The 20,389-nt window shown below is 43.2% G+C and overlaps 2 protein-coding genes across 3 annotated transcripts; both read left to right on the top strand.

Moving 5' to 3' along the window:
* The first annotated feature begins 512 nt into the window (after positions 1–512).
* LOC120795858 (delta-like protein 4) lies at positions 513–7,646 on the top strand. Of its 2 annotated transcripts, none has more exons than XM_040138086.1 (11): positions 513–937; positions 1,034–1,285; positions 1,813–1,870; positions 2,430–2,693; positions 3,598–3,658; positions 3,997–4,127; positions 4,282–4,451; positions 4,709–4,928; positions 5,025–5,769; positions 5,976–6,084; positions 6,219–7,646. In XM_040138086.1, the coding sequence occupies exons 1-11, from the start codon at positions 884–886 to the stop codon at positions 6,222–6,224; spliced, it is 2,070 nt and encodes a 689-aa protein (XP_039994020.1). In that variant the 5' UTR covers positions 513–883; the 3' UTR covers positions 6,225–7,646. The 2 variants fall into 2 exon arrangements, with proteins under 2 accessions (XP_039994020.1, XP_039994019.1); XM_040138085.1 differs by having other exon boundaries at positions 1,774–1,870.
* A 1,085-nt stretch (positions 7,647–8,731) lies between these two features.
* On the top strand, positions 8,732–10,434 carry LOC120795607 (glutathione-specific gamma-glutamylcyclotransferase 1-like). The gene is made up of 3 exons (XM_040137664.1): positions 8,732–9,203; positions 9,424–9,459; positions 9,616–10,434. Exons 1-3 carry the CDS (start codon positions 9,024–9,026, stop codon positions 10,033–10,035), a joined length of 636 nt encoding a protein of 211 aa, XP_039993598.1. The 5' UTR covers positions 8,732–9,023; the 3' UTR covers positions 10,036–10,434.
* Positions 10,435–20,389: the final 9,955 nt, after the last annotated feature.

Here is a 20,389-nt window from a genome sequence, read left to right as displayed (position 1 = left end):
GTTTGCGAAATCAGAATTTGTGGAAGCCACACGGGGCGTCCAGGCGCGTAAAGACGCACCAACAATCAGTGATCCTCCAGAGGGGAGACTGGTTCTCCTAGAGCTTACTGGGGCCGTTTAGCGTCTCTGGCAGCCAACAGTGAATTTACCCACATTGTCAAACTGTGGGCTTTGATCTATAATATCACAATAAATGACTGTAATCTGGTTTTGCAATATACTTCAGTTTTGTTTTTTGGTTTGTTTTTTGTTTTTTTAGGGATCGATAATCTGCATGTAAAGTCCGTTTTTGTTTTTTTGTTTTTTTCTTTTGTTTTTGTTTTCTGGGCCAGGTGAAGCAAAAGACAACCCCCCCAACAACATTTGAATGACTGCTGAATGTTAGTCCCGGCAAAAAAGAAGGTGGAGAGGAGAGTGGGCGGCGTTTGCGGACTGACGGTGTCTGTACTGACACAACACTGCGGTATATAAACTGGGAGGGACGTCAAACATCCTTCACTGGGAGCCACTATGCGCTGATGCTCCGCCACACGCTCGCATCCCTCTTGGCAGCACAAGCCTCGCATCGGCACAGCAAACTCAAACCACGTCTGACCGGCACGATGGATGGGCAACATAAAGACCGCAGAATGACTCACTTGTGGATATTGACGTTACTGATATTTGTCTAACCTCAAGCACTGGATAACTCGGTCTTTTCCAACTTCTTCTGGATACGGATTGTGGAGCTGGATCTTGTCCTGCAGGCTTTTGAAGGATTATATTTATTCTGATCACCTTATTTGTCATCACTCCCCTTTTTGCCATCACCATTTGGAATAGGAGCGTTTTGGTGGGGCGACTAAACTGATTTGTTAAGGATACGCACATCAAACTCTAAAGGATGGCCGTTTGGTTCACCTCTATCCTCGCAATAGTTATATTATTATTTACTCAGGTATTTTTCTGCCTTTGCAATTTAGGAAAGAATTATTTTAGGGGGGAAAAAAATGTTGCATTATGTTGTTTTTGCTCACTATTTGTATCCTTTTAGGTTCTGGGATCAGGTGTGTTCGAGCTAGATCTCCATCACTTTCAGAATACTAAAGGTTTGCTGGCAAACGGACGTAGCTGCAGCATGAGCGGCTGCAGGACTTATTTCAGGGTTTGTCTGAAGAACTTCCAGGCGGTGGTGTCTCCCGGAGGCCTTATATTCGGCGCAGCCGCCACACCTGTGCTGGGCACCGACTCCTTCAGCATCCAGCGGGACGCCGGGCTGCGTCTGCCGCTCAACTTCACCTGGCCGGTAAGAGCACCTGTCCTGCCGCGGGGACCAACGGCCTCACGCACCTCTGCGCTGAAAAGACGAGAACACACGCACACACACAACATCCCTTGTAGATTTCACCTGATTAAGTACTGAACTGAATTGATAAGAGAAAAAAATATCAGACTTCTTCCCAGGGACAAAAATTGCCTTTGAAAAAGTTTTTTAATGGAAAAAAAACAAAACACAAATAGCCAATTTTATGATTTTATACATAAAACGACGTAATGCACATTTAATTAAAGGTGTCACATATGTTTTAAATGCCACAGAAATGCGTCTTTTAATGCCGTATGCATCTCATCAAAGCCAACCACTGTACATCAAATGTGAGGAGGTCTATTGCATCCCCTGACAGAACAGAGCGCAACGACAGCATCCATTCTCTCTCCCACTCCCTGTATTTCCCGCGCTTATTCCACGTGAAAGAAAGTTAAAGACACTTGCTAAGTTTTCTACCATTTCAGGTTTTGGCTGACGTTTGTTTCCCGATTTGTCCCCCACAGGGTGCCTTCTCATTAGTCATCGAAGCCTGGCACTCTCCTGCAGCGGACCCACCTGGAGGTGAGGAGATGTGTGCGGTCATTCCGCCACTAGAGGGAGACATTTCCGCGCGTAGCCCGCACGGCCTGTTACCTATCACACGTTTGAGTCTGTGGCCCCCTCGCCCCGCGTACGAGGTGCTGGCAAGTGCATCTGGCATTTTCAGCGCCGTGGACCCGTGTTTGTTTGGATGCCTCATGACTCACACGGCAATTCTTGACAATCAAATGTCTCCCAACACAATCGCACTTCCCTTGTTTTATTTTTGGCATGCATGGGAAAGTGCACAGGCTTAAGTGAGAATATGAGGCCCTGCCAAAAATCCCATGAAAGCCCTTTCCTGGATTTTACACCTTTTTTGTTGGGTCCTTCATAACGGGGCAAAGGGGGTCACATGTGAGGGGAACAGGAAATTATAGGTTGTGTATTGTCACACAAACCACCCAAAGTATAACTTTAAGATGTAGTGACTACATCCTAAATCGGTTTAAATTTCAAACTGAATCTGCTTCATGTAATCCAGTATATCTATTATAGCCTACTTGGTCTTTTGTTTTTTTTTGTTTTTTCTTCTTCACAGACACCACCAACCCTGATTTCTTGATTAGCTCTTTTGCCATCCAAAAACAGTTGGGAATAGGGCATGAGTGGTCCCAGGATGTGCAGAGCGGGACGCAGACGGAGCTAAGGTACTCATACCGGTTCATCTGCAATGAAAATTACTACGGGGACACTTGTTCCAAAATATGCGCTCCGAGAGACGACCATTTTGGCCACTACACCTGCAAGCCCGACGGGCAAATAGCCTGTCTGCCGGGATGGAAGGGAGAATACTGCCAAGAACGTAAGCACGAGTAAAGACACCATATGGACACTTTTCTTTGTTTTGTGATTAAAAAAAAAAAAAAAAAAGGTCAGGAGTCAGCCTTTAGGCAATGGGTCTCCACTGGTTAGGCCTAAAGTTGAGATGAAAGGCCGTAGGCAATGGCACGGTTCAGAGAAGACAATTTAAAGTTGTACAACAGGCAGCGCAACGCCGCTTGTATAGGAGAGCACATTTACTTGGGGTGAAATGTTTGGGTACCTTTTGATGTGTTCTTCCGCCACGCAATGTTTTTTCTTGAACATTAAGCTAAAACAGGCTGCAAACTGACGCCTTTTTGTTGTTTTTTTTTTTTTTTTTTTTTTACAACACACAATAACTTTCCTTTAGAGCTCTATTGTCTGAATTACCTGCATACACAGCTGCGGGTGTGTATTTTCGGATGTGACGCCGCCGAACACAATGGCGGAGAGGAGCCATTAGGGCGAAATTTGAAGACACACACACACACACACACACACGGGGGCTACGATTTGGCGCACTTTCTCTCCGGGCGCGAGCGGTTTAATCCAGGGCGGTGGTCGCCCAGCAGCACGCGCTGGGGTTAATCGCGGCATTATCGGCCGCCACGCGCCACTAAATTGCGGGCTCTATTGTTGGTGCGGTGCAGGGCAGCAGCTGCAAACGGGGCTCGAACTGCCCACCCATAACAATGGGGCAGCTGTCCCGCTTTTTTTTTTTTTTTGAGAACAAGCATCTGCTCCGCACTAACCAGTCGCGCAACACCCTAAAAACCACGCAAAGGCACCGTCACATGCAGCACAGGGCAGGAGAGGCGAATGATGTTACGCCGCTGATATGGTCAGGTAACAGATTTCATTGTGTCTCATTATGGGTTTTTTTTTGTTTTTTGTTTTTTTCACAGCAATCTGTCTTGACGGATGCAACGAAAGGAATGGAAACTGCACAGTGCCCGGAGAGTGCAAGTGAGTGTTCGCTTGTATGTTTTTTGTCTATTCATAATTATCTAATTAAATTGTCAGCTCTGTTCATAGGCTGGGGGGGTCACTAGTCACTTGTCACTACCTTATTATGCATCAAAAATGGAACATTGTGCCTGATTTTGTTCTGCACTGCAACCTCTTTCTGTTTTAAACCCTCTCTAACAGTATCAAAGCTAAGTCACTGTGTATAAAAAGAATACAATATGTAAATAATGGGGTTTTTTTTAGTAGGGTTTTCTCTATTATGAGAAAGCAGAACATGAGTGTTAATCTGTGTGTGTGAGCCAGCGGTCACGTTGTGCTGTTTTATGTGTGAACAGATGCAGAGAGGGCTGGCAGGGACTCTTTTGTGATGTGTGTAAACTCCATCCGTCCTGTAAACATGGTACCTGTAAAGAGCCGTGGCAGTGCACCTGCAAAGAAGGCTGGGGAGGCATCTTTTGTGACCAAGGTGCGTGACCACTTCTTTCTCTAAACTGCAAGTGAAAAAAAAAAAAAAAAGCCAAATAAGGAAAGTGAATGCAATGTTGGTACTGTAAATAAAAGCCTCAGTACGGGGCCTCGTTTTGGTTCTTCTAGTAATGTTTCCACCCATTTGTTTACAGATCTGAACTACTGCACCCATCACAAACCCTGTGCTAACGGGGCCACATGTATGAACACAGGCCACGGCAGCTACACCTGCACCTGCCTGCCGGGCTTCACTGGGGTTAACTGTGACTCAGAGGTCAGGGAGTGTGACAGCCAGCCCTGTCACAACGGAGGCCAGTGCCTGGTGAGTCCGGAAGTCTCTTTCTCTCCTTTCCCACAACACAGGCTTTCCTGTTTTTGTTTTTGCCTCGGTCTATCTGCTAGTCCAAGAGGATGCTATCGATTGTCAAGTCAGTAGATGACCCAGTTCACAGACTGTGTACTGTAAATAGAATTCAAACTAAGGATAATGGGGTTCGTTGGGGCAGTCGAGAACAGGATACGATAAAAAAACATCTGACAGGGAGCTTTTTGATAAACTTTATATCTCTCTCCCTGCAGGACTCTGAGAATGGCTATAGGTGTGTATGCCCACGGGGGTTTGAAGGGACACACTGTGAACACAAGATGCTGACCTGCGCAGATACACCCTGCTTCCACGGTGGCAAGTGCAGAGAGAGGGATAATGGGAATAGTTACGTATGTGAGTGTCCAGCAGGATACACTGGACTCAACTGTGAGAAGAAAGTGGATAAATGTACCTCACTGCAATGCACCAATGGTAATACATCATTCTTTCTATATGAAAAATAGTTCTGCCATTTCTGTGTTAGAAATCATGTGAAAAGCCTCCGTAACGCTGTGTTGTTTTGCATAGGTGGACACTGCGTGATCCATGGCAACCGCCGACTGTGCAGCTGTCGCTCAGGCTTCACGGGAGCGCGCTGTGAGATCAACATAAACGAGTGTGCCAGGAACCCCTGTGCAAACGGCTCCACCTGCATAGACAGCATCAACGACTACACCTGCTCCTGCCCCCCAGGGTACACAGGCCGCCACTGCGACAAGCCTACAGACCGCTGTGCCTCTTGGCACTGCCTGAACGGAGGGACCTGCACCATTGAAGCCACAGGCCAGCCTTTCTGCATCTGCCCCGCCCATTACAGCGGCCCCAAGTGCCAGTCCAGCGTTGTGCCTTTAGCCAGCACCACACTGGGCCCCAACACAGGTTGGGGGCCCAGTGACAAGTTGAGCTTAGCAGCCATCAGCTTGGGAGTGGGCCTGGTGGCTGTTCTGGTCCTTTTCTGCATGGTAGTGGTGGTGATACGTCACGTCAAGAAGCAGAGAAACACGGGGCAGGACTCGGAGACTATGAACAACCTGTCCAAGGTTGACTTTCAGAAAGAGAACCTCATCTCTACTCTAGAGCTCAAGAATACCAATAAAAAGATCGATTTGGAGGTGGACTGTCCCAGGGAAAAGTCTAATCACAAACACATCAACCACTACCACCTGGACTATAAAACCTCCACGGGGTACAAGGACGAACTGTCCCTTCTGGACAAAGATGAAAACTGTGAAAAGACGAGAGAAGATAAAAAGCATTTGAGTAGAACGTATAGGTAAGTGCACATGAAATGATTAAATGAGTAGCTGTATTAAGGGGATGTATTTGTCTCTGTGTAGCACTGTAGATGTTGGCCACTTCTTCTGTGACACAAAGATGTGAATACTTTGACCTGAAGGGGTTGATTTTCCTATCAATGTCAGACTCTTTTAAGACATTTCTTGTGCTCGTTAACTGACACGATGTATCTCTACTTTACAGCGAAAGGCCAGAGTGTAGAATATCAACAATATGTTCCTCCAGAGATTCAATGTACCAGTCTGTCTTTGTAATAGCAGAGGAGAAAAATGAATGCATCATTGCAACTGAGGTAAGTTTTGTCATATTGAATCCATTTTTTCCTCTTGCTTGTGCGTCTTATGCCGTGCATGACCTGAGTTGTTTGTTTTGAATGGATTAAGTGCAGAGGTAGTCACATCATCTCTCCATCTTCTTCTCTTGCAGGTATAATACATGGAAGATATTATTCGTTGTCAACATTGGATTTCTTTTGGACTGTTTACAAGTGTGGAGAGACTGGGATTTATTTAAATGAAAGTTGCTGCTCTTGAAAACTTGATAACTGGATGGAGCCGGTGTGCTCGTCGAATGCAATAGAACTAAAGCTACTAAACTTTGTGAGAATGTAAAGACTGAAAAAAAGACTGCAGGAAATAATGAGCAAATCTGACCTGTGGATGCGCCTTTAATGTTTTCGACTCAAACCCTTGTCTGCTCCGTCCAAGTTCATCCAAGGGCATAAAGGCTGATCCGTGTATGCCTGCGTGTTGATTAGAAGAAGGGGACTATCTCTATGTGCTCCTCACCACCTTATTGCAGTAATCAGCAATCAACAAATCAACTTACTGCCAACAAGCCTGTGGAAGGAGCCAGCCTTTTCCATTTTTTTGTGGCCTGCAATGTGCTATGCAAACAAAAAAAATCAGCATTGTGCTAAATCAAAAAGGGACAAAAACTACTGAAAACGGTTCATTTTTGAAGGATAATAAGGTTATCAGTTTTGTAAATCAAATCTTTTTTTTCTTTTTTTTAAATAAAGAATGTATGCAGCCTAGATCAGAAAGCCTTATACTGTATATGTGTTTAAGAAAAACGTTGTGCCCCGCCTTATCTTGATTCCTTTGCACAGCAACATGGAGGTAACTAAAAGATCAAAAGATGCAATATGCTATAGCGCCATGCAGAGAAACTCATGATAGGGCCTTGTTTTACCTTATGCAAGATCACCCTTAAATGAAGACAAAGAAATACATGAAGTGACTATCGTACCAAGGACGCCTTCAAAGGAAATTACTGAACCAATAATGTTATTTTGTAAGATTAGTCTTTCATTAGTAATTTAAGAATATGAAGCACTGATCTTTCTCTTTCTATGTTTTATAAGATTATTTTGTATATACTGTATATTTATATGTTGAGATTAGAAGTATGAATTGTACATCTGTTTTTAAGTTGATGCCCCAAAAAGGTGAATTTATTTTTAAAGTGTTGTTGGTGTTTTATTTTATTATTATTTTTTGTTATAAAAAAGAAACAATGAATACATATCTGGTACACTGTTTGTTTGTTGGTCTTCGATGGTTGAGTGTACATGTGGTCAGCTAGCGATCCTAATTTAAATGTTGGAATCATCTAGAAACTTTATGCGTGTCCGTGTGGAAGTGGCTTCATTGTCTATAGATACAGTCATATTTGGCCTGGTAGCAGTGCTGATGATTCCGTGTCTCCTGTATGTCCACGACATCTGTGTCAGTGTGATGTGAAATCAGTGTGCTAGCAATCATTCAGTGGACAGTGTTGTAATTGGCAGCAATGTAAGGAAATACTCAAACAAAAAGATATATATTTTAAAAGATCTGTATGTGAAAATAAAGAGTCCTTGTGGTCTTTCGACTTAACCGCTTCTCTGAACTGCTACTGTATCTCAGGATATCATATCTTTGAGTAGCTCTTAAGTACAAAGCACTGGAGGCCAGATATGATGTTTGGGGATAAGCGGTCTCTCATGGCCCTGGCTGAAAGGTCCAAGGGGGGGGCGGGACAGAGTGAGGTGTGAGGAATTTAGTCAGTGAGAAAGTCTGGATGTGCCCTTTTCACTACTGGAGCGCGAGCACAGCAAACAGCCCAGCCGCTGCCAGGCCTCCATGAAGCAGGGAACCGTAACAAACCAGCAGTACCCCCCCCTCCCCCCCGTCACTTTGAACGTCTCGCTCTTTAACCGCCTGAGCTCCTACAGCAAAGGTCACGGCACCGAATCGTCCATTTTATTCAGTCTCAAGAATGGAGCCATGTCTCTTACTACCACTTGGGGGCGGTAGGTTTTGTGTGGCGTTGCAGGAGCGGGAAGTCTCGTCCACTGTAACGTTTTAGCTCGTCAAACAGCAGGTACAGTGAAAGTGACAGGTAGAGGACACGTTGGCTCTCGATCAGCCCGAACGGGCGGTCTGTGCGGAACACAGACACCTAATGAGCTTAGTTATAGGTAATGTGATTATTCCCGGGACTGTCGCTGACTGTTTGACACTGAAGGACACGATAGGTGCGCCCACATCCTAAAACGGGAATAAAATGGTAGTGACGATACAGGCTCGTATGCGCCGGACCACGATGTAAAACGTTCAAAAGAAGAAAATAAAATAAAAAGTAAAACCTGTAGCTGTAACAAGAAATGATTAAAGAAAAAAGGGGAATACAGAAAAGAGTTGGGAATGTACAAGCTCAAACTAAAACCTAATTTCCTCCGCACTTCTTGTAAACGCGGCGTAACCCAAACGATTTTCCCAGAACAGCGTGCTGAAAACACCGGTTTTGCGGCGTCACCGCCCAAAATGACCCCGATTGGTTTATCCGTTACCTGGGCCTGCCCCCGGACGCGATCTCATTGGTCGAGGCCGCCCGGCGCTGACGTACTCTGAACAACAAATACACGTGTTTGCGAGCGAAGTGTCGGAGGAGAAACGGCGATATCCGCGCGTCCGAGGCGGCGTTTTGAGGCGACGGAGCCCTGATAGCCGACGCGACGCCCTCCGCAAGACTGTCTCCGGATTCGGGAGAGGATTTCTGCCACAAGCACTTTTTTTTTTTTTTTTTTTTTTATCGCAGTGACAGTCCTGATGCATGGGAATGCGTAGGGCGATAGAAAGAAGAGAGGAGACACCGGAGAGCTGGCGCTCGCTGACAGAAGTGGTGGCATAAGCGTTTTTTGTCCGCTTTAAAAAAAAAAACAAAAAAAAAAAAAACACACAACCAATGACTACCATGAAACCTCAAGACATTATGAAGGAAAGGAGCAGCCTGTGGATATTTGGATATGGCTCCCTAGTGTGGAAACCTGATTTTGCTTACAAAAGGAGCAAAATCGGCTATATTAAAGGGTACAAAAGACGCTTCTGGCAAGGAGATGACTTTTACCGAGGGGACAAGGAAAAGGTGCGATTTTTAGATACAACTGCCACTGAAACGCCGCTTCACTATCATACAGTATTGTTTTCCAATACGTTCAAATACTTTCTGACGGCTTTCTGATGATTTTAATTGTCCCTTTATCATTTCTGATGACTATGTATTATTGTGAGGTACAACACTTGTTGTCGTTGATGTGTGACTTGCTTGCACGTTCTCACTGTGTGTGTGTCCTTGCTCTCTACAGCCAGGCAGAGTGGTCACACTAGTGGAGGATCAGGAGGTAAGCCCGTCCTTGTTTTGGGAGCTCCCAGTGAACTGCACTGTAGCTGTATAACCATGTATCACCATCATATGCTCACTTCTCTCTGCCATTAGCATTCAATCATATTGTGCAAACTTAACTACTGTATCTCCCTGCCACTTGTTTTCCCGGCAGTCGTGCACATGGGGAGTGGTCTATGAAGTCGCTGCCTCCCAGATTGAAGAATCCCTTCAGTACCTGAACATGAGAGAGGTTGTGTTGGGGGGTTACATAACACAGACGGTGGAGTTCATCCCTAGGGAGAAAGGCCAGGGTCCGCTGTTGGCCCTCGTCTACATCGCTACTTCGAACAACCCCATCTACCTTGGTCCGGCCTCGCACAAAGAGATTGCTGCCCAGATTGCCATCTGCAGCGGCAACACGGGCCACAATATCGAATACCTGCTCCGCCTGGCGGAGTTCATGCGACTCTGCTGTCCTGAGGTGGAGGATGAGCACCTCTTCTCCATCGAGGCGGCACTTTTGAACATTTTCAGTGAGTGTGGAGGGATCAAACCCCCAGACCAAAAATCCACGCTGCTGGGAGCTACATAAAAGACTCCACAAGGCACTCCACATAATACAAATGTAAACGTTTTTATACTGGGTGAAAGGGAAATGATGTCCTGCAACACATGTTTAATGGTATTTGGTGCTTGATAGAGGTGTAGCTGACCTGGGATTCTCAGGGGCTAACCATTTTTGGGTGGTAACATAACCTTACAGAGTTACCTCATGTTACTCATTAATCTACCTTTGACCTCCTCACTCTGACATCTCTTTTGACTTATGCCAGTTATTTACAAAAGTACCACAGACTGTACACAAACTCTAGAAGCATGGGATGCTTTTAAAAATTCACAGAGAGACGTCTTCTCTTTTTGAATCCTATGTTTTACACCTTTGTTGTCAAAGGGTCTCAAAAGCTTTGTATACATTGTGCATTACATTTTTTTTCTTAAATAAAAACTACTACTAAAAATGAGGAAAATGCGTTTACAATTGTCCCTGGATCTCATGTGAGTTTGAATGCCCACTCCCCCCGCCTCCTCATGCTCCCACATCACGTGGCCGAGGAATGTACAGCGGTAGTGTGTGGCTTATGGGAAACGCTGACTTTTCCTCAGGGAGCTGTTAACTGCACAGGCCAAGCGGCCTTTAGACATTTAGTTACGCTCTTTTGCATACATGCGTTTACTCTAAAAACAGTTTACTCTGGATGTTTGGTTTTCTCAGAGCTGTTCTGTGCAGTTCTTGGGTTCATGACATAAACGGGGCTGTAAAAACATTTTCTTTCATGATGCCAGGATTCGCCAGGTTCTTTAGCCTCTTAAGCTCTGCCATGCAGATTGGCGGGTCCATCTTTTAAAATTCCCGTTGTGCAGCTAAGCATTCCTCAAACCCATAAAAATTGGACGGTAAAATTTAATTTGGATCACAAGATATATGCAGATAGGGTTTCTTTCCCCGTCTGAACTTGGATCACGTTGCACGTTCCACCCGTCAGACTTTTTGTTTTCTTCATTGGTGCTTCATGGATAAACAAGCCCACATTTTGAGCTGTACAGTTCTGTGGCACACTGGTCTACTTTCCTGGAAATCAGTTGAAAACTAGGACAAAGGTTTCAGCCGTGGAAGCAACAGAGCAAGAAAACATACCATTCAAGAAGAGCTCGCATGTACAAACCGCCATGTGGAAACACATGGACTGAATGTTAACCTTTCATTATATAACTACAGCATTGTGTCCAGTGGCTCTCCTTTTACAGGAAACAATGGTAAAACTGATACATGGAAGAACTGTTCTATTTACGTTTAAGACCCAGTACATTAAAAGCATACCATGTTCTCAGTGCTCTTTGAGAAACAGTGCTTTGTTTTCAATGAGGTCATCCAGAGAGACAGACAGACAGACAGCAGTGAGTAAACAACAAAATAATTTGTCTGCAGTTACAATCAAACACGAGATGGTAACGTGGTGCCCGAAACAAGTCATTGCGCAACTACTCCACAACAGAAATATCTGGTGACTCGGTGAACTTTTGTTTCTTTTTGGAATCCCAAGTAAATCACATGTTTCTCTGAACCGAAACCAAAAAAAACGGCCATAAAAAAATTCCCTAATTTGATAATACATGATCGAACTTAAGTTCTTTTAATTGGATTATATTTTATTTTTTCCCTGTTCTTCGCTGTCGCATACCAACAATACTTGGTAGAACCATATTTCTTGGTAGAAGTCAATGTGAAACAAAGACACACATTTATGGCCTTGTCAAACAACGTCAAAATCCCCAATGTCTGGAGAAAACTACAGCTTCCCCAAACATCTGCTCCTCTGTAAGGGCTGTTATAATGTGTTTATGAAGGCTGAAATAAGCATTTATTTATTCATGTTTTTTCCAGTGACAGATCAGTTACACTGCTTTAGAGCATTATGATCTACAACTCACTCTGGCCCCCCCCATAGAGCTATAACAATTAAGACGAGTCAATCAATAGATGGCCCTTACTACACTGTTGGAGAGCTGCAGAGGGAATATGAGACCCCGGGGTCACCAAGTTTGCAGATACGTACTCACAGAGAGAGACACAAACATCTCCATGTATCTGACTTTGTCAATTCTTTGTGCATCTTCAGCTGTTAAAATAAGCTGTATAAAAGCTTATTGCATTAACTTACAATACATATAGATGGAAAGACTGCGCTCCCTATGCACTTTGAACCCCTAATCAATATTATTACCCTTCCTGAGGTCACTTGACCTCCAGGATGATGAATCAAGATGTCAGTCATTATCCTCTCAACAGAGCGCACACCGATTATGTGGAACATGCGCAATACTGCAAAGTGGAGACAGAGGTCATGTCCTCAGGATGTGCGTTTGGCCTATCACTAACCAGAATAGTGGGCACACACTCCAAAAACATTAGTCCTACTAATGCATTTTGGAGCTTCCACCTGCATGCTAATGTGTACCCAGCCTGAACCCTGACCCTCGACCTTGGCTTGGTCAGTGCAGGGCTGAAGGTCACCCTGGAAGTGTGTTAAAGAGAAAGTGATTGGGCCACTAATGGAGGCCATCCGCTTTACAGCCCTAGTCCTCTCACTTTGAGAGTTCAGCTCTGTCGGCTGTGGGTCACCTCACCCCTCTCTGGGCTCCTGCCAGTGGGCATGAGCGCTGTGCGGTCATGGAGGCCCCTTCATCACAAGACAGAGACCATCCATTAAAAAGGCACAAAGAATGGCTAGTGTTTTTGCAGTAAAGTGCGTACGTTGTTTCAACCCTCTGTCAATCAACAAAATAGAAACTGAAGCGAATGCTCCAGGTGTTATGTATTTCCCTGAAAGAGCAGGTTTCTGAATAGTTAGATCAAAAGACTGAGTCTGGTTTGTGGCACGCACACGAGCTTGTTTCATGACGCAGAAGAAACACAACACAGTTCACGCTCATCCATCACTGTGCACTGAGAAACACTATTCTTTAATCCAGTTTTCATCACCAGTGGTTGATGTGAAAATTGTTTCTTCTCAGCCAAACAGAGCATGAGTCACACCCACTGGATCTTTTAATCGAATCTGTTGGGAGCAGGACTGGGGACTGAACCAGGCTTGACAAAATTAAAGCTCCAGCCAGAGAGCTGCCTCCTGCTTCATTAGCCTGCTCTATCTGAGGAATGGCACTTTTGGTGCTCTTAATTTCATTTCCCTAATCTCATTTACACTCAAACCCACCACAGATGCCTGGGTCTGGCAGAGGGGTGTCATTGAGGGGTAAATGGCTCTGTGAGATCATCTGTGAGTGAAATTTTTATCTGCTTCAAATTGAAACACAAAGTATTTTGAAATTGTACAAACTCTGTGTTGTTGAGGCTCCTCCTGTTGTTACAGTTGCATCTGGGCCACAGAGTTAGACATTTTCCATGGAAGTTATTATATTTTGGATTCAGTTTCACAGCATATGACACCTGAGGCCAAACTAAACCTTTTATTAAAAGCATATTTGAGTTGACTGTGATATTAGTGGGAGTACAGATAACAGGGTGTGCACATGCTTCCTAGTCTGCTTTGCGAGAGTTCCAGGAAACATCTGAGTTCAGCTCATTTAAGCAGTGCAAACGTCTTTCACTTGTGCAGATGGCTCAGCATGAGCGTCCACAAGTGCAAATGTCTAAGTGTGTTGTTCAGTGAAGGCCTGCTCCGCTTTGGCAGCGTACACCAGCAACTGCTGTGGTTATCACGTGTGGTGAAGCCGAATAAACCTCTTGTCGTGTTAACTTTGTGAAGGCAGAACAATTGGGTGAAGCGGTTGGCATCCAATGCCAAGTGCAGTGCCACAGTGACATTTGGCGAAAGACGGCTCACAGCTCAGGATTCTGACAGTTTTTTGCTGTTCACCTCCTTCAGTTTGTCTAAATGCCTACAAATAATGCTCCTGATTATATATCAGTAGGTTTAGATTTTCTCTTCTGTCACATATACCGTATAAATCAGTCAAAACAGTAAAACACGGTATCTCAGTTGAACTGTCGCGCTTGGGGAATGCCTGTAAGAGACACTGAGGGTATCGATGCAGCGTAGAGAAATCACACTCTGTGCAGAGAGGAGCAGGTGCTTGTTTTGGTTAAAAACAACACACTGTGTTTGTATAGCCGACTGTACCACAGAACGATTGGGCAACCCACTGAAGATGTCTTTAGCATATGCTCTTCCTACTCAGTGCATGACGTTAACTTTCTCTCTGTTATAGCAACACATGCCAAAAACAACACGATTACTAAGGAACAATCCAGGACGTCATGAAACTATGCGGGAATAATAAGAGGTGGTGTGGTCTAAATCTTTTTTTTACTGAATGTGTTCTTGTACCTCCTTATTTTTTGGGTTCCCGCTAACCCAACTGTTGTATATGTAATAATAATAACAATTTCAAAATCAGCTATTTCTTTTTTCTTTTAAATATCTTTATCCTTCTGTTCTGACCATATTTAAACCCAATATGAAGAGAGGTACTGAAGTGGTAAGCTTTCCCTTTGCCACCCACTTCACTTGCTCATTTGTTGGAGGTGTCAAAATACGATAAATGAATGTGAAACAAAAAGTACTGTCAACAACAATCAAAGATACAGAGCGTATGGAAATCTGTTGTTTTTAACAATGTTTGAAGCTGGAGTGTTTAAGACTCAGTGCAAAAGTAAGGTATTATTTCCTGTAGCAGACCTTTACAACATGTCATCTGTTTAAAATCATGTTTTTAAGCAAAATTAGGGGGGAAAAAAGCATGAAGGTGATGAAACAATGTTAAGTATGTTTTCTTTGAGCTATTAAAGAGTGCCCGGGACCCCAAATATAAGGACGGGGGTTAAGGTGATTAGTTTCACTCCTTGATGGTGTTTATTTTTGTGTGGATACGGACCTTTGGCCTCTGTCCTAGTGGAGTAAGGGCCTGAGTGGAGGTAATGCAGGCGAGGGATGGCGCTCCAGCTCCCCCTGTTGGAAGATACGGGCTGTATTTGAACACCAGGCACAACTTAGAACTTAAATTTTGATATGCAAAGACCAAAATTTCACTGTGTAATGGCACGTCATTCTTGGGCAATCCAGGAGGTATAGCTGACTGGCATCATGCTTTATGATACATGTCTATGCCGTCGATATTCTCTCTACCTCAAATAATCCATCTCAGTTTGCTGCATCCGACCCTGCGGAGACTTTCATATTGTAATGCCAAGACCTTCTGATTTATGAATCCTTGTTGGACTTTCTTACCCGCTGCTCGACTTTGACATTTGACTTAAAAGATGGCCCTGACACTATAAGGACTCTGAGGCTCTCAGGTACTCTGACTCACTTTCTTAGCCTGAATCAAAAGGCCCTGGAGGTTTCCTGCCATTTTTCTCTGGAGTGTTTTCTCTCAAAGAACAGGAAAGGGAGCTCTGTTTCCCACACACTCACAGAGGTTCGATATCAATGCCATTTTATAGACTTGCAGGCCACAATCAAGCAGCTGCACAGTCATTGTGACAATCTCCGTGCTGCCATGCACTTTATTAACAATGCTGCAGTTTGTAGAGGGAATTGTGCATTCACAAAAGTATGATTCTAACCCCACCTTAGCACATTTTAGCACTGATTATAAGGTCAGTTCATGTTGTTTATACAAAAAGTTATGTTCAAGCTTCATTTGTTCATTTATTTAATTCTTTTCTAAGTCCATTTGTATCTTCGTTGATGCAATTTACATAAACTTTTGTAATGTATTATCAATCTTCTACACACTTCCTTTATCTGAAACTTCATGTTAAACCTTGCTTAATCCATGCAATGAAAAAGCACATATTTAATGCAAAAGCCAATTTTTTAAATCATAAACTAACAATTTCATCGACATGACTGCGTGGGCGCTCCTACTCTAAAATGTTGACCAACGTAAACAAGTTCCACACAACACTTTTTTTTGTTATGTTTCATTTCCAGTGTGAGTCAAATGTTTCCTAAGTGTTTAATGGCAAATAATGATGCTTTGTGTTTGTTTGGAAAGTTTTATCCCTTTGAAAAGATCAGGTTCTCATGTTAATCAGCCAATTGCGACAGAGTTTCCTGTTTAAATAGATTCTAATCATGCTCTGCAAGAACATATGCTGCTGTGTGGATTGATGTGGAGCCAATTGAAACTAAAATAAGAAGAAAACACAGATGCTTCAAAGGCCAAAGGGTGAGATCCCTGTTGATATTGTTATCAGCTCCCTGTAATGCATTGGATCAAACATTCTGATGTTGAGTTACTGATGTTTTTATTTTTATGTGGAATTATAATGACTTGTATAACTTCTAAAAAAAAAAGTTCTTCTGTTCTTTTTATGTCTTTTATTTTCATGCAATTAGTAATTAAAATCTTACTCATGACAAAATCTGTGCCATCAAACCCGACCCACTTGGAAACAACAAACATCAGGTTTCCCTGACATACATTTAAGTGTGAAATGGCGGTACAACATTCCTGACTTATAAAGTCATCAGCTACACATGAAAGTCATAATGACCAAAGGTGTTTGAGTTCATAATGTTCTGCGTTTTATAGCGACAGTTTACAGAGAGCTCCACGGACAACTCAAACACAAGATACAGTATTGTCCGGATTACCACACACGCGCCTAGACACATACATGCAGGACCGGAACCAGGTAACAGTGTATTAAATGTAGAAATCCACACTTCTATTACCAGACCTGGTGAAAAACCAAGTTAGTCAGGACGTTTACGAACCATTTAATTTGCTTTGCAAATTTATTTATTTATTTATTTGCATTCCACTTCTCTTAATTAGCTGCTCATGACAAGGTTGTTAACATGAACTATGATAATTATTATTGTTAAAGGGAAGGCTTCGACATTTCTTGTTGGGAGTTAGAGGAGAAGATTGATACCACTTTCTTTTCTGTACGGTAAATATAAATCTAAATAGCGTAGCTTAACCCAAAGACTGGAATTGGGGAAACAGATAGCCTGGTTCTATCCAAAGGTAACAAAATCTGATTACTAGCACCTCTAAAGCCTATTAATTTACAGATTATTTCTGTTTGATTGATAACAGTAACTTTAGTTTTGGTTAAAATCAAACAAGTGGATATAACCTGACAATTAATGAGCCTTAGAGGTGCTAGAAGGTGGAATGTTTTACATTTAGAGAGAGCCCGGCTAGATTTTTCCCAGTTTCCAGTCTTTGTGCTAAGCTAAGCTAACCAGTCGCTTGCTGTAGCTTTATATTTACTGTAAAAACACGAGAGAGGTATCTATCTTCTTGTCTAACTCTCAGCAAACTATTCCTTAACCTAAATTTAGGTATAAAGTATTAACCTGATACAATCTGCCTCAATTACCACTTTGTTTCACATCATTCATGCCATATTATCATTAAGTATTATTTATCTATAACATGCAAACAACCCCAAAAAACATTGTCATCACATTTTGATTTTAATAAAGCTATATTCTGATTGGTGCACAGAAATGCATTACATCACTGTTTAAAAATTACTGCCATCCTCCTCAAACCAGCCAAAAGAGCACAGATAAAACAGAAGACAGAAAAATCTCTTGTGAAATAACAGAAAATGCTCCAATTTTGTCAAAAAAAAAAAGGCTTCTTTATCAAGAAGCTGTTTGAGAAAATTTGTGTAAGGGCCTTAAAATGCGTGTTTAATCAAATCGTTTATAAATTCAAATGCATATTCTCATGGTCACACCAAGCATTTCAACTGAAGGATTCTTGTCTGACAGTTTTGGAGCAAGTCTACTGTGTATCTCATGAGGGACAGAGGACTGACCCTGCGTGATGCTCTCTGGAGGTTACAGGGGGATTAGTCCAATGCCCCTGGATCCCTGCCAGGGTTTAATGGAGCAGTAGTAACTAAATTGACAGGGATGCTTGCTGGCCAACAGAAGCCCAAAATCACTCAGGCTTTACTTAAAAACTGGGACAGACTGGTTTACCCTAAGCTGGTTCAGATCCTGACGATACAATACTGGTTATGAAATTAATTCAGATTAACTGCAAATGCCTCATCCAACAGAAAGGGCGAGGAAGTATATCCCGACTCACAGTCGGAGTTTATGCTTTCCTGCAATAACTATTGGCTACAAGTCAAGAATGTGAACAACAGGGGTCGGCGAGGAGGTAGGGCAGAGGTGGGGGAGATCTGCAGAGGTCTGAATTCCCATGAATCACTTAGTGCAGTGACCATAAGGTGCTAGAATTCGAGTTGACCTGGGAAGGGGGTTGTATCCTGTTGCTAATAAACTGGAGAGATACATGGCATGACTCTCTCATGGCGAAACCCTACAACCCACACCAGCGCTCTGGGTAATATGAGTAAGGTGAGGGTAAATATGAATTTAGCTCCAGCTGACATAGCTCAACAACGATTGGATGGATTGCTATGGAACTTAACTCTGTACCCCGAGGCCAATAACAGCAAAACATCAATGAACACAAGGCTTCAAGTTAATCCTCCACAGTCTGTGTTTAGTGTCAAATTCAAGCAAGCAGGTCACAACCTTTGACATTGGGTTGCAAACAGTGTCAAGGGTATTATAATGAATATATGTAAAGCAAGTGACCGAGCGTGTCCCGGCCATGACACTCAAGTAATACCTCGGAACTAAAGGAGGGGGAAAGCGTTTCTATTATGTGGGGTCTCAGTGTGATGGAAGCACCCATCCTGCTCTAATCCTCACCACTTAAGAGCCTAGGCAGCATCTACTTAAAGGGACATTATGCAGGAAATGTTATGCAAATGGCTTGTTTATCGCCTCATCTCTGTGTCAGCCACTTGTTCTGTGCCCTGCCTGCAGTGTGCCATGCTGATCTCTGGCTTAGGGACGAATGTAATCTTTTAACACCTATCTAGCAGATTTTTCTGTTGTTGTCAGATTTGATATGCGACGGAAACTTCAGCCCGTTACTGCGTTTACGTTTTAACGACCACAGAAATACTCCAGGGAGACCTGAGGGGCATTTGAGTTCATCTTATAGTTTATCATTGCATGAATTTGTAGGAGACAGTCAACATGAGTGGGATGATTTTATTTAAGTGTGCTGTGTGTATATTGGGGGCTCTCCTAAACTGCACACACTGAGAGACCCTTACTAAGCAGATTACCTCCATAAATCTATGTCAGGATACATTTCTGCATGTCTAGTCATGCAAAGAGAGAGAGCGTGAGAATGCAGACACAAAACATGTTTACAGCAACAGATATGCATCCCAATTGACTATATTTAGGCACTGGGCCACAGTTTAGTCATTAGCACGCTGCTGACATCTGCTGCACAAGTTACAATACATGCAAACCCTGCAAACATATTTGCATTTAGTTGCACAATGCCTGGATTTGCATTTGTATCACTGAAGAGCAGCTTACTGTTTGATCTATTATGATAAAAGAAGCTGTTACAGGAAAAGAATCTTTGGATGTAGCGATATTTAAAGACTGTTTCCTGTGTTTGACATTTACCTTGGATTAAGGAACAGCATTGTGACTCACAGCTGTCAGAGGTGTAGCATGGGAGTCGAGCTGGCACCGTGATGTGTGTTTGGAAGCGAGGCAAAGGGGGGTGGGGGTTGGGGGGTGGGGGGGCCAGCTGTTGTCCTCCTACCATGGGGAATAAACTCTATCACTCACACCGCAGGTGGTGGGAAAAAGGGGGAGAGAAAGGGAGAAGAGAACGAGTGAGTGAGAAACAACGGCAAACAGGAAGCAGAGACCTTACAACACAATGCTCGCAGAGTTTCCTGCAGGCTCAGACAGATAAGGAACAACACTTTGTTTAAAGCTGTATTTTCACCCCCAAACATTTCCCGCTCTCTAAAACCACATCTTACAATGCTGGTACAATTCTTATGCACTACAGCTGTGATATTGTGGAGCAGAAAATGTGCATTGTAAGTACTTGAATTTAAACCGAAAAGAAAAAAAAAAAAACCTCCACCTTTATGTCTCTAAATATTAGAAGCAGGTGAGTTTTATAACAGCAAAACAACTACAGTAAGACAATGGCCCTATTGTTACCATAACAAGAATGTAGGCCCACTTCATAAGAGCAGGGGCCCGGCACAAAAACGCTATGTGATGATGGTTTGAAGGCTTGATCATAATTAAATATGACTACCTGCATAATCACCCGCACACTTCTTAACACCAGTCATAAATCTTAGCGTTGTGCACCAGAAGCAGTTTCATGAAAAAGGCAGTGCACGACGAGGTGTTTGCATCGTGGTCTTTCCGATGTTGCTTTTATTGCTAAGTTGCTATAGTAGTACTGCCGTGTAACCTGTAAGTGAATGTAATAGGAGACCTGTGAAGAATATAGCACGTAATTTGTGTGCATATTTATGAACCCAGTCT

The sequence above is a fragment of the Xiphias gladius genome, chromosome 10 (assembly GCF_016859285.1).
Source record: "Xiphias gladius isolate SHS-SW01 ecotype Sanya breed wild chromosome 10, ASM1685928v1, whole genome shotgun sequence".
Lineage (NCBI taxonomy): Eukaryota > Metazoa > Chordata > Actinopteri > Istiophoriformes > Xiphiidae > Xiphias > Xiphias gladius.
This window is presented reverse-complemented; position numbering and strand designations above follow the sequence as displayed.

Coding starts and splice junctions, on each gene's coding strand:
- LOC120795858 (XM_040138085.1), top strand. CDS start 884: ATGGCCGTTTGGTTCACCTCTATCCTCGCAATAGTTATATTATTATTT. Junction 4,128..4,281: donor AGGCATCTTTTGTGACCAAG/GTGCGTGACCAC, acceptor ATTTGTTTACAG/ATCTGAACTACTGCACCCAT. Junction 5,770..5,975: donor CATTTGAGTAGAACGTATAG/GTAAGTGCACAT, acceptor TCTACTTTACAG/CGAAAGGCCAGAGTGTAGAA.
- LOC120795607 (XM_040137664.1), top strand. CDS start 9,024: ATGACTACCATGAAACCTCAAGACATTATGAAGGAAAGGAGCAGCCTG. Junction 9,204..9,423: donor ACCGAGGGGACAAGGAAAAG/GTGCGATTTTTA, acceptor TGCTCTCTACAG/CCAGGCAGAGTGGTCACACT. Junction 9,460..9,615: donor CACTAGTGGAGGATCAGGAG/GTAAGCCCGTCC, acceptor TTTTCCCGGCAG/TCGTGCACATGGGGAGTGGT.